Source organism: Trichoderma breve, chromosome 1 (assembly GCF_028502605.1).
Source record: "Trichoderma breve strain T069 chromosome 1, whole genome shotgun sequence".
Taxonomy (NCBI): Eukaryota; Fungi; Ascomycota; class Sordariomycetes; order Hypocreales; family Hypocreaceae; genus Trichoderma; species Trichoderma breve.
The window spans coordinates 5,481,984-5,495,364 of record NC_079232.1 but is presented as its reverse complement, the minus strand read 5'-3'; the positions used below and the strand labels follow the sequence as shown (position 1 = coordinate 5,495,364).

The 13,381-nt window shown below is 50.6% G+C and overlaps 5 protein-coding genes across 5 annotated transcripts; 3 read left to right on the top strand and 2 right to left on the bottom strand.

The window, feature by feature from the left end:
- Positions 1 to 846: 846 nt before the first annotated feature.
- On the top strand, positions 847 to 1,254 carry T069G_01620 (fungal hydrophobin domain-containing protein; the record flags this gene model as incomplete). The annotated part of the gene is made up of 3 exons (XM_056168830.1): positions 847 to 979; positions 1,048 to 1,136; positions 1,210 to 1,254. The coding sequence occupies 3 exons, from the start codon at positions 847 to 849 to the stop codon at positions 1,252 to 1,254; spliced, it is 267 nt and encodes an 88-aa protein (XP_056034146.1).
- An 878-nt stretch (positions 1,255 to 2,132) lies between these two features.
- Positions 2,133 to 3,210, top strand: T069G_01619 (zinc finger, c3HC4 type (RING finger) domain-containing protein; the record flags this gene model as incomplete). Its single annotated transcript, XM_056168829.1, has 3 exons — positions 2,133 to 2,662; positions 2,721 to 2,813; positions 2,868 to 3,210. The coding sequence occupies 3 exons, from the start codon at positions 2,133 to 2,135 to the stop codon at positions 3,208 to 3,210; spliced, it is 966 nt and encodes a 321-aa protein (XP_056034145.1).
- Positions 3,211 to 4,061: 851 nt separating this feature from the next.
- On the top strand, positions 4,062 to 5,302 carry T069G_01618 (autophagocytosis associated protein, active-site domain-containing protein; the record flags this gene model as incomplete). The annotated part of the gene is made up of 3 exons (XM_056168828.1): positions 4,062 to 4,579; positions 4,688 to 5,159; positions 5,249 to 5,302. 3 exons carry the CDS (start codon positions 4,062 to 4,064, stop codon positions 5,300 to 5,302), a joined length of 1,044 nt encoding a protein of 347 aa, XP_056034144.1.
- Positions 5,303 to 7,532: 2,230 nt separating this feature from the next.
- T069G_01617 (uncharacterized protein) lies at positions 7,533 to 8,681 on the bottom strand (the record flags this gene model as incomplete). The annotated part of the gene is made up of 3 exons (XM_056168827.1): positions 7,533 to 7,919; positions 7,995 to 8,343; positions 8,398 to 8,681. 3 exons carry the CDS (start codon positions 8,679 to 8,681, stop codon positions 7,533 to 7,535), a joined length of 1,020 nt encoding a protein of 339 aa, XP_056034143.1.
- Positions 8,682 to 10,715: 2,034 nt separating this feature from the next.
- On the bottom strand, positions 10,716 to 13,160 carry T069G_01616 (uncharacterized protein; the record flags this gene model as incomplete). Its single annotated transcript, XM_056168826.1, has 1 exon — positions 10,716 to 13,160. One exon carries the CDS (start codon positions 13,158 to 13,160, stop codon positions 10,716 to 10,718), a length of 2,445 nt encoding a protein of 814 aa, XP_056034142.1.
- Between the last annotated feature and the right edge of the window lie 221 nt (positions 13,161 to 13,381).

Sequence of the window (13,381 nt, the reverse complement as noted above, 5' to 3'; positions counted from 1 at the left end):
CACTGACAGTCCTCAGCCGAAGGGAGATGAATGAGCAAGCCAAGTCTCCACCGAGACGGCATTTGGCCAAATCAACTTGCACGACGAGAGACATCCAGCAGCGCCCTGAAATTATGGACAAGGGCGATTGTGATAATGTGTAAGACAAGGAAAAAAGAAACAGGAGCGCCGTAAACCAGGTAGAGCTGGATCATGGCAGCTGAGATGCCACGCCCGGATCTTGGGCATTGAGGAGGGCTTCTCCCTTGACTGGAAAGGTCTTTATGCAGCAGTGTGATGATGCTTTCATCTCACTGTTGCAATGACAATCTGACATTCTAGTGAATAGAATGCTGCTAAACGACTTAGGGCAAAACATGCACCGGCGGCTGGCTTGTGTAGAGTCCTGATGCCTTGCTCCAAGCCTCTCACAACCACCGTTGACCGACCATCCGTACGTAACATTCTCATAGTTATGCCGTCATGGACGTGGTATTATGTGTCTCTGGCTTGTGCCCAAGACACGGCACCCAAGCCACCGAGATACTAGATCCATCCTCCCTACCTATCCCTTTCATTGTACAGCGCGAAAGAGATTGTGATGTTCCTCTCCCTGCATACTGACATCCAAGCACGGCCGTGAACTTTGGTCCGAGATGGATCGAATGGAAGAAATGGCGGTAATATTCCTCGCGAGACTCGGGATGTGTTGAAGGAGAAAAAAGGTATAAAGTCGGCCTTCTTCCCCATCATCAACCCAACTTCTTTTCCTCATCCTCATCAGCATCTTCTCTTACACTCATCACCGCTCTCTTACACACTCATCTATCAACTTTTTGTTGTATATCAACCACCAACACCTTCAAAATGAAGTTCTTCGCCGCCGCCGCTCTCTTCGCTACCAGCGCCATGGCTGCTGTCTGCCCTACTGGCCTCTACTCAAACCCTCTCTGCTGTTCCGACAACGTCCTCGGCCTCATTGGTATTGATTGCAGCACTCGTAAGTCTATATTATCTTTCCCAGGAGAGATTCCAGTGTCGAATTCTTTACTGATCAACGTATTACAGCCACCGTCTCCCTTGGCGATAATGCTGCCCTTTTCCAGGCCAACTGTGCTTCCAAGGGCAAGCAGCCCCTTTGCTGTGTTGCTCCCGCTGTAAGTATTTCGATTGAATCATCCCTAGGAGAATAATCCAAAGTGGTGATACTAATTCGATCTCGTGTAAAAGGCCGACCAAGGTATTCTCTGCCAGAAGCCCGCTGGAACCCTGTAAAGTGCCCGTTGCACTTGGATGGTGAACCTCGTCCACGGCTTCACGGGGTTCACAACACTGGTATCGAGGGGCTCGCAAATAGGAGGACATGGATGGCGATTGATGGAAATGGATGGATATAGTTGGGAATGGATGGATAGAGCTGGGCAATGGATCACGGTGGAGGATTTAATGGTGTATTTGCGAGCAGGATAGGGATGTATCTAGAGTCACTCATTACATGGCAGATTTCAATGGGAGCATTTTGCCCGCTGTCCCGAGCTCTTCTTGTAAAACCAGACGGCTAATTATCGTCTTGTCATTTGATTCATCAGCTAATGATCATCATGGAGTAGAAAGCAGAAGTCCATTTGGCCTTACACTATTCAGTAGTCAGTCTATGTAAGCGGTGATATATGGACCCTTGACATTGATGCACATTCAAAGGCTTGTCCTTATCCTATTGCTAACTAGAATTAATCGTCAATACTCTGTAGATGTAGACCAAGTGTCCACTATGATTTGAGAATTCAATCAACGATTTCATTGGATATAATCACGCTGAATGCTGTGTAAGCCGTCTGTGATTTCGCCTTGTATTCGGAGTACGAGTACGGACGCTGTCAAATGTCTTTTGCCACTCGCCTTACCCAATCGGTGAGCTCCGTGGGTGACAAACCCGCCCCACATTTCCACTTCTATCGATGAATTTCTACGCCAGCAATGGCCAGCCATACTGTGATGGTTAAGAAAAACATTCCCGATATCAAATCTCCAACTGCCAACATTGCTGCTGCCAACCAAACCCTTACAACTGTCTACATTCAAACGAGATCTCACATAATTCGTCGAATTTCTTCATCATCCAGCGTCTTCGATCACACCCGACACAAAAAACAATGGCAGACGCCGAGGCCGACACCGCGCCAGTCGCCCTCTTCAAGAAGCGAGGCGCAAAGGGCAAAGCGAACCTGCGCAAGCGACCAGCAACTCCTCCTCCAGCTGCCAGCGACAGCGACAGCGACTATTCATCCTCAGAAGACGAGGCCGGCCAGAGAGTCAAGCGGCGCAGGAAGACGGCCGTCGTCACCGCCGCGGCAAGGGGAGCTGCCCCCAGCAACCAGGACGGCGGCTCCGCGGTCTTTACGGCAGACAGAAGCGTGCCCATTGCAGACAGCAACGACGCGACGAAGCAGAGCAATTGGTACGACGAAAACGCAAGGGACGCGCTGTCGGCGAAGAACCTCCTCGGCTCGGCTCGAGCTTCAAAAGACGACCAGCCTGATTGCACATACAAGGGATTGGCGAACCAGACTTCGTTTATACAAAAGAATCCAGACGCTCCTCGAAAGACTGTTGGCCCTGTCAAGGCGCCTACAAATATCAGAACTGTCACGATAACGGACTATGCCCCTGATACGTGTAAAGAGTTAGTATACTCCCCTCTGGCTGTTTCGTTTGACACACACTGACTGATACCATTATAGTTATCGCATCACCGGTTTCTGCGGCTTCGGCGATAATTGTAAGTACTTGCACGATCGCGCTGATCTCAAGGCAGGATGGCAATTGGATCAGGAGTGGGAAAAAGTCACCAAGGGCAAGAAGAACCTCGGAGGAACCGTGGTGGCCAGCGCCAACCGAACCAAGTCAAAAGGAGAAGACGAGGACGAGGATGACGATGCGATTCTGGAGAGCATTCCGTTTGCCTGCATCATCTGCCAGGAATCCTACAAGGAGCCGATTATCACCAGGTGCGGGCACTACTTTTGCTTGCCATGCGCTCTCCAGAGATATAGGAAAGATCCAACATGTGCGGCATGCGGATCAGGGACGAATGGCGTGTTTAACTCGGCGACGAGACTGAAGAAACTGCTGGAAAAGAAGCGAGAGAGGGCTGCAAAGAGGAGACAGGAAGCCATTGAGAGAGGAGAAGAAGTCAGTGATGAAGAGGAAGAAGAAGAAGAGGATGATTGAAATGAACCGAAATGAATGAATGGATAATGTTCATTGGGTATATATAAACAGGGATATACTGAGAGAGACCGAAAAATGGTACCTACTCTTTTTTTGCTGATAGACATGGACGGCATTATTCCTGCATTGGAGCAGTCTCCCCAAAGCAAAAACTTACATACAATAATTCATCGCATTAGCACACGCTATTAATTCACAACTGAAACTGAAATTCTCCTACTGTGTTGGTTGAATTAATAATAAATAAATGAATAAACAAACGTACCTGTAGTAGCTGTGCACTGTGTGACAATGACAAAACCGCCGGCATATGTCATCATCCACCAAAGCTCCCCCTAACCATCGATGCTGTCACCGATAAGATTAGGCTAGACCACTCCCGGCACATCAGCCTCGACCGCCCCGCCATGTGATCGCATCCCCAAAGCCAAAGCCCCTCAAAATCCAAAATACAGCCAGGCTGCCTTGTCACTGGAACAAACGAATAACTGTAACTGAGTTTTGCAAGAGCTGATCACGGTCTCTTCGAGTCATCAACCCTTTTTATTCCTATCAGATCACATGCTCGCCTCTGGGTCAACTGCCCTAGCCGTGTCTCGATAACCTTCGTTTTGCTTCTGCCTTGTGCCTTTCCCGCCGTGTCCCCGAGGCCTTTCATAGATTCTCCCAGCTTGGGTTTATCCTTTTTCTTTCTTCATCTTTACAACTTACCGATAACTCGAAACAAAGTCTTCAAATCCGCCCGCTGTCGAACTAGCTCTCAGATTTATTCAATACCCACAAGTTACCTTTCGACTCCGATCCCTTCCAAACGCCAGTGACAACTTCACGTCATCACCATCACCGTCACGATGAACTACCTCTACTCAACAGTCAACACGCTGAGGGATCGCTACACCCCCGTCACGCACACCTCGACCTTCCGCAACACCGGCCAAATCACCCCCGAAGAGTTCGTCGCTGCCGGCGACTACCTCGTCTACAAGTTCCCGACCTGGTCCTGGAGCGACGCCGACAACGAGTCTCTCCGCGCCAGCTACTTGCCCCCCGGCAAGCAGTTCCTCGTCACGCGAAACGTCCCCTGCCACCGCCGCCTCAACGACGACTTTGCCGGCGACGCCGCCCACGAGGAGTCCATCATCAACGAGGGCGACGACTTCAAGAACAAGGCTGATGCCGCTGACGACGATGGCTGGCTGCGCACCGGCGGCCTGGCAAGCTCGCAGCCGCTCAAGGCGCGCGAGGTCAAGACGGTAGACGATTCGGGTAACGTCGGCGACGACGACCTGTACGGGCTGGACGACGACATCCCGGATATGGAGGATGAGGAGGAAGACGATGCCGTTCTTCGCATCGAGCCTGGCAACACGTAAGCCTCAACATCTCTCTTGTTTCCCCCCCAGTTTCGCCACTCACCGCCAGCATCATCATCGCGATCATTTTGCTAACCTCTTCGTCGTCTTCTTCTTCTTCACAGCGCTCGACGTACGTACAACCTCTACATCATGTACACGCCCTACTACCGAACGCCGCGTCTCTACCTCTCCGGCTACCAAGCGAGCGGTCATCCTCTACCGCCCATGAAAATGATGGAGGACATCGTTGGTGACTACAAAGACAAGACGGTCACGCTCGAGGAGTTCCCTTTCTTCGCCAACCACGTCCGCATGGCCAGCGTCCACCCCTGCAAGCACGCGCCCGTCATGAAGTCGCTGCTGGATCGTGCCGATGCTGCGCTGCGCCTTCGCAGAGAGAAGCTGAAAGCGAGTAAGAAGCAGTCGGGCGATGGAAAGGACGTCGAGGGCCTGGCCAGCGAACTGGAGCATCTGGACGTCAAGGGCGCCCAGGAGGCCGCTGACAAGGACGAATGGGAAGAGGTGCAGGAGAATGAGGTGGATGACCAGGAGGTTGCCATCCGAGTAGACCAGTATCTGGTTGTATTCTTAAAGGTGCGTTCTTCCCGTCATGTTCCTGCGTTGGATATCCTCTACCCCTTTTGGAAGCATTTGACAATACTAATTGTTTTGGGTGTCAACAGTTCATGGCTAGCGTTACGCCTGGTATCGAGCACGACTTCACCATGGGTGTCTAAGGATGCCAATGAATAGAATCTCCGAGCAGAAGAGAAAGAATTCCATGACTGTTCCGTCTCAAGCTTACCCGATGTGGCCCGCTTCTTCTTCTAATCCAGCCATCTCACTCTCATTCATCCTTTCTTTGTTTTATGCGTTTGCGGCAGGCGTTTTTGGAGGGTTATTGCTGGAGATATGGCATATTTGGTCGTTATCCATATGTCATTATGTTTAGGGTAGCAAAGAATAATAGAAATGTCCATTTCCTGTTTATCAGGCTCCCCTTTCGTGGCTTCAATGAGCTTATCTCTGGTGGGTAGGCAATCCATCCAGTATCCTACGAATAGGTATGCTTCTTCCCGCTCCAAACTTACCTAGTAGTTTTGCATACGGAGTACAAGTATTCCGTCCACTCGACATGTGGAGTATGCTCCATACATGTGCTGGAAATTCACACATATCTTGGACAGAGATTTCGTCAAGTGATATGATACTATGCAGGGAGAGACATCTTATTCACCCATTGGACAATGCTTTCAAGCTGGCCCACTCGCCTGGTCAGATGAATCGACTGCCCTGTGCCGTGTACATCTTCTCGACGTCAGATGGGACCCTTGGTATCCATATTTGTGCATTCACATCTTTCTGTCTCGCTGCTGATCCGGATGCTGGCAGACAGATGGGACCTCGATCTCGACCCGCAGCAAGACAGCAAACCAGGGGTCCTTCGGCGATAACCATGGCCAGCATCATGGGCAGATGCTGATCTTGCACGATTTCGGGCTTCTCCACCAGCTTTTGTTGAAACAACGAGGCTTGTCACGATTGGACCATGTGTGAAACCACGGCCTTCTCTTTTGGAGCTACAACCATTGCGGATGAAACAGCATACACTGAGCAAGCAAGCAAACAAACAAGCAAACAAACAAGCAAGCAAGAAAACAAGCAAGAAAGAGTAGGGCTGTTGAGAGTGACCAGTGTAGGACTTCCGACTGGAGTGCCAGCGCCCGATGCCCTTGTTCCTCTTACCCGCCTAGGGGTGGAAAGAATACAGCGCCGCCCATCACATACATATCATAGTGGCAGACCGGCGGTGTTATCCACCGCATGCCCGCATGCCCGCCTCCCGTCTTTCAGCCCAGCAGGGGCCATCAAGATTCACCTCGCCATCGGCCTTTCTAAGAGCATGGATAGCAGCGTTATCAGACGGTGCCGATCTGGTGAGACATGGTGGCAGAGTGATCAAGGCATCACTACTCCTTAATACCGTAATGAGCGAGAGGACATCCTCTGATACTCTTCCGAATTTTCGGAGTCAGTCCACACTTGGGAAATTCCTGATGCTTTGTTTCTCTGCCTTATCGTATGTCAGTAGTATCGGTTCCCAGTATGCCTAGCCTCGTTTAGTTGGTAAGTAGAAGTTATGCGGCAAAGTGGTCAATACTCATCCTGAGTGTCTTTCTGTCTCGGCCGTCGTGGGACACTTCATCTTGCCCCGAGAGCCGTCGTGGGCCGCCTCCAAGGTTGTGTTTCTTTTTTCCAAATCACGTCTTGGCCAAGTGATTGGTTCGCAGGGCTGTTGTCAAGGGAGCTCGTGAGACAATGCTTGGGCTACTGCAAATGATACACAACGGCGCCATTCCTCTTAGAGGGAGAAGCCATTCATCATGAGACATCGATTAGCACAATGGGGCAATATTTCGCGAGCGGGCATGAAGGTACTTACTTGTCCAAGCTGTATTTGCTTTTTCCATTTTTTTCTTTTTCTTTCCCCCCCTCTCTCCCTTGCGTGTACTATGTCAAGCTAGGCCGCGGCTGGGGTCACAAGTGCCCTGCATAAGGACCCCGGACTAGCTCTTCAGCCTGGGCATCTTGGTCCAGGTAGTAAAACGATATCATACTTTTATTATTATTATCTGGTATAGACTTACCGCCCGCCGGGCTGGTTGGCTCATAGGCCAAATTACCAGTCATTGGTGAGCGGGAAAGGTCAATACCGTGCATGAGGGGGCTCCTATGGTCTTCCAATTTATCCGGCATGGGCTCCGATCCTTCGTATATGGCCATGTCACCTTGGCCAAACCCACTCTGATATACATATATTGTAGAAGAAGAAAAGCTTTCCTGTCCTGACGGAGGGTGGCAGTGCTCAGCTGGCTTGGCAGCTGAGAGATGATGGCATCCCTTGACAAGTGCTTGAGCCTCTGAAGTGGTCTAAGCGTGTTCATCGTGCTGATGGCTGATGGTTAATCAAGGCTGCTTCAAAATGTGCACACAGCTGCTTGAGCATGCATTTTCTCCTGCAAGGGTTTCTCGTGGAGCCGGTTGAGTATACCCTTGACCGTCGTATTTTCGCTTCTGTCCTCTTGCCGAAAGGCCGTAAGTTTCTGAGACCAACTTTTCTGGAACCATAAGTTCTAGCAGCCGAGCACGCAAAGTAGCTAGTGGGCTGTAGCGTATCGTGATGACCTGGACCGAGACGGATGGCTGCGTTGATGGCGCATACTTGGGATTGTCGAACATGTCCAAAAGCGATAGGGGGATATTGGCCTGGTAGAGATACATCCAGCCATTGAAGGCCTCCTCTCCTACAACTTCACATTGTCCCTTTGAGTAGAATGTGGATAAGACCTGAGACTGGGTTGGTGAAAACGCACAAGTGTTAGTCCCAAGACACATGGAATGAGATGAACAAAGGGGTAAGTGACATACGAAGATGATGCCCTTTGAAGCTTCTTCATTGCAGTTGATTTCTTGGAAATGCCTCCGTTTCTGCTGTGCCACACCAATGAGGAGCGTGACGATATATGGATCGTACACTGGCTCAGGTGGGCAGATTTTGGCCCACCTGTTGTTGAACAAGCGGACGATGGGTTGATTGTAGCGCATTTGTCGGTAGCTAATCGACTGCCTTCGTCTTAACTCAATGTGGCCGCGGTCAATAAAGGCTGCCAGTGGCCGTCTGTACCGAAGTGTTCTATGCATGGAGCTGCGAAGACACAGGCTGACACATTCCAGTCTTTTGATGACGCCGCCATTGAAATACAGGCCAAGAGCGTCACTGATGAGAATGGTCAGTCAAGTTGATTGGGTAGGCGAGTAAGGAGAAACGAACTAAGCAATCAAGGGACATCCATCAGTCGTTAAAAGCAGCCTGATACCCTGCTCTCGAAATTGGATCTTGTAGTAGTAGTGGAAGAACTCTTGTAGATAGGGCGTGCCACTACGCTCCTCGGTGTAGTCTGCTTCTGTCACTGCATACGTAGCTGGTGTCAATGGCTCAGGCAGCGGTCTTTCGAACGAGCATCGTAGGAGCTTGAGATGACGGCTGGTCCATCGAAAGGGGTTAGTGAGGATTTCTTCTCTGCAGTGCTGGCGAGCAATGCCGTAGATGGACATTTTGGCAATTCGAGATGATGCTGGCTTGCTACTTGAAGACATTGAGGAGGAGGAGGAGTCAGAAGAAGAAGAAGAAGAAGAAGAAGAAGAAGAAGAAGAAGAAGAAGAAGAAGAAGAAGAAGAAGAAGAAGGGGAAGGGGAAGAGGCAGAAAGGGAAGACGAAGGAGAAGAAGAAGCAGTGCTGTTGGCATCATCAGCCGTCCTCGACGACAGCTGATGTACGACAATGTCCATGGCTGTGGTATTTTCCCGTTTGTCTTGTGCAAGAAGAAGAGGAGGAGGATGTGAGAGACAGAGAGAGAATCAGGAAGAGAGACAACAGATATGGAAAAGGTGAACAGACGGGAAGAACGTGACCAAGACCAAGACCAAGACCAAGCAAGGCTTGATAACCGAAAAAGCAATGCCAGACAAGCAAGTACACGGTACCTGGCCCAGGCACTGCACTGCAAGCTTGAGCTGAGACCCGCAGGATGGATTGGCACTAACTCTGGAAAAAAATGGGAAAAAATGGAAATGAGATCGGGTGGCACCAGCTCCAAAGCGGCTCCCCGCCAAAGAGATCAATGATCGACAGAAGTGACAGTGACAGCAGTAGTACACGGGAACGATGGGTGGACTCTCTCTCTTGCGCAGACACAAACCCTGATTGTAAAGTATCACGGCGGTAACAACACCCGGCCCGGCCCAGCCTGCATTAGCCGTGATTCTGACAAGAGTCACTTCACCTGACGCTAGGTACCTAGTATAGAATGGGTATTGAGAGAACGGGATGGATGGATGGACGGCACAAGATGGCTGCCTCTTTTTTCTTTTTTTTTTTCTTTTTCTTGTTTTTTTGCTTCTTTCTGCCCCCTCTGACCTAGCCAAGAAAAAAAAAAATGAAGAAAGAAAAAAGAAAAGAAGAAGAAGAAAAAAAAAAAACGATAAATGAGATCCGCCGCAAAACAGGCCATACATAACATGCAAACAGGTAAAGATCCAAGCGTCATGGACGAATTCTTTGGTAAAATCCACTCTATGTCGTAGTCCTTGGAAACAGAGCGCCTGGTGCTAATTTTTAGGTACGATGCCGTACAAGACAAGAGCCATTTCCCCTCCTCTTCCTCCGCCTCCGCACTTACACACCAAAGCAAAGACAAGCCAAGCCACTCGTCTCCCTGCTTGTCAGGTTGAAACATGAAGCTAAACGCCAAAAAAAAAAAAAAAAAAAACTGCTCCTGGGCAGCGGGAAAGAATGCATCTATAGATCGTAATAAGATACAGCGTTGTAGACAGCAGTAGAGGATGACAGTATGCATCGTGGATAGTATTAGATGATTCGCCGTACGTCTTTGCATAACCCAACTCCTACGAGGCATATCATGTGCAATTTTGTTGACACGGAATTCTCCCGCTAACGCTCCAAGTTGTGGTCTAGCATTCCGTGTTTCAAATTTAGTAATGATAGCGCGAAATGGTGGAAGTGAGAGAGCATTTGAAAGATGGAGATGGAGGTAGGCTCTTTTCCTGCGTCTGGCCACGAAATTGCTTAATATTGTGTACGTAGTTGGTAGTATGCTGGATACCTGGCTTGGGATATTCTCTTGACGATCGACCCAAAACCAAAATGTATTCATCATGAGAGATGAACGTATGTCCAACGAGAAAGGACTGCACCTGTAGTCCCTCTCATGTAGTACTAAAGCTACTTATGCAGTAGTATAAACACCAGATCCAACAACCTACCAAGCACGAAGAAGATACAAACACACCCAACAAAAGAAATGTACCCAATTGAACCCGGCGTGATCCCGCCAAGCCCAATAATGTTCCATGAGCAACCCAATTCCAACTCTTCCCATCAGCAGTCCAAGCCCAGCCCAGCCCAGCCCGTTACCGATGAAATAAAACGCCCCATCTATCAACTTATATATATAGGTATATGCTGATGCTAGTGAAACAAAAGATAGCCGCCGCCACTAACAAAGACCAAACATCATCCAAAAAGCAGCAGTTGTCTACACAGCTCTTGGGCTTCACTTGGACAGTGCTCTACCTCCTCCCAAAGGGAGCCCCAAAGTTGCTTGTCGATTTGAACTTGATGGAGACCTCAGGCTCCGAGTTCCTGCCATCACTATCGTCATCGGAATCTTCCGCTTTGACAGGAACTGTTGGGGCGGCTTCAACTTCGGTATCATATTCGTATGTAAATGGATAATCGGTGGGCTCCGCTTTGATAGCAGTTCCGTCATACCCATAGCCAGGATGGTCAGGATATTTGATACGATACGCGGGTCGCCTTGGTTGAGCATGGACATCACTCTTCTGGCCACTATTGCTTGGTATTGGCCAGGGGAAAACGGGCTGGTCCATTTTTTCATGGGCACCATCAAGTTCCCCGTCGATTTCAGACTGCGTCCCCGAAATATCTGTGTTATCAGGCGCTGTAGTCTGGCTGGCATCCGCACCATCAAAGGGCTCGCCATGCACCGCCGACAACGACGCCGGCACTGCAACAGGTGTCTGCACGGCCCTGGGGAGGGCATCTTGCCCCTGGCTAATAGGCTCAAGTCTTTCGTTCAAGGCAGCGAGAAAGAGCTCGTCCTGAGCGGGAATGTTCTTGATCATCAGAGGACCCTTCAGGGGAGCATCGCCCGAAGCCGCTGAGAGAACTCCTGGTGAGTCTGCTCGCCCGAGATGATTGGAAAGATCAGAGTACGAGACCCCGCTACTCTCGCCCACCTCCTCTTTCGCAGTTGCAGTCACACTGCGATCCTCTGTCTCAAGGGAATCGTACCTTTCAGGAAGGAAAGAAGAAGCAGTTGGAGTTGCACTGTTTTGGCTGCGCAACCTCAAAATCTCAGACGGCAAAGAGGGTGAGTAGGGGGGAGGAGTAGATCCGGCATGCATAGTGAGCCGTCGCTCCTCATCCTCCTCATCCTCAATCTTCTTCGTATCAGTTACTTCATCTTCTCCCTGCACATTGGTGACGATGTAATAGTCATGAGACAAGCTACGCCGCCTTTTGCTAGGAGGCGATCCATCTGGAGGAGCCTCCTCAAATGTACTTCTTCGGACGGCATTTGCCCTGAGAGAAATGCCCTCAAGTTTTGGATCAAGCTCATGGACATCGATGACGGAAAGCGGCCTCTTGGGGCTTCTCACGGGCGTCGAGACGCCACCGCTCGCCGCCCCCGCGTCTGGATAGGGTGAAGAAGGCAAGAAGGGCGAGAATGTCGGGCTGATGGGAATGGTATCATGTCCAGGCTGAGGAGACATCGAAATGCGCGCAGATGGAAGAGTTTGAGGTGCTGAAGCCGGAGGAGGAGACACAGCTGTGCCTGGAGGCGACGGGTTTCGAGGTGTTGGCACCTGAGGGGACGCCGGTAAGCCAAGGCCGAAAAGATGAGCATAGCAGCCCGGCAGCCCGGATATCCGGCGGTTGTCCCGGGCGCTATCGGAGCTACCGGCGCCACCGCTCTGCCGCCTAGCCACGGGTGAAGGGGGGCTGCCGCCGACGGGCGAAAGAGGGCTGCCGACGATTGGCGAAAGAGGGCTGGGGACGACTGGCGAAGGAGGGCTGCCGTCGACTAGAGGCGTATTGCCTCGAAAACTGCCTTCGTATATGATTGGCTCGCCAGCTTGGACTTGATCTGCGAGCTTGCCCCTGAGCACTAGGTTTTCATCTCCCAGCCTCTTAAGCTGCTCACTGAGATAGTCATTCTCGGCTTTTAGCTGCGTCCTTTCAGCATCCCACAAATCACGGTAATGGTCCACTGTGATTCTGGTTTCTTCTCGAAGAATGCTTTCCACACGCTGCCAAAACAGCCCAGAACGAGCGCGCTCCTCTTTCCAAGCTGTGTCCAATAACTCGGACTGCCGAGCTAATTGAGACTGGAGACACTTGGCCGGCGTACCATCGGAACAAGTGAGACAATGACAGTCCGTAGTAGCATTTCCTGACGTGCGTGGAGGCGAGACCGTGGGACGTGCTCCGGCATCGAGCTCAGCAGGAGCTACGGTAGCCGTGGGGGGAGGATAAACGGGGGCAAAGGGGCTTTGCAAGCGATGTCCTCTTGATGGACCTGGTGGGCTGGCGGGATGGCGTGCAGGACTATATGCAATATATTGGCCCAAATTGGGATCCGTCGCGGCTAAAATTGACAGCGAAGGTAAAGGGGTGCCCTCATGAGTAAAACGAAAGGCAGCGGCAATCTCGTGGTCGGTATCGAGACTCGTGACTCTACCATTGTATCTATCATTGCCAGTGATATTGCCCCTTGTATTACTGCTGCCATTGCCACTCATGGTGCTGTAGGAGTTTGCAGGCCAGCTGGGGCCAGGATCTGAACGATATTCGACGGCTCCAGAAGGTAAGAAGGCATCTGTACCGTTTTGGGATCGTCTTGTCTGATTTGGCCTGAACAGCAACACAGGCGGCTTCCGATCCACGTCTGAGGTTTCCCAAAAAGGTCGTCGATTCGTTCTGCCAGCCATATCGAACAAGAAGGGTGGAAGTTTGATGCCTGCCGTCAAGTACACAGAAGATGCAATGGAGAGGAAGAGAATGAGATTGAGATGATGAAGGCGGAAGGGATTGGAAGAAATATCTAAATACAGGGGTAACAAAGACGTTTGACGGCGCTTGCTAAACAAGGAAGAAACTCGCGCGATGATACTTTGGACGGATATCAGCCAAACCGGTGTGGCTTGGTATA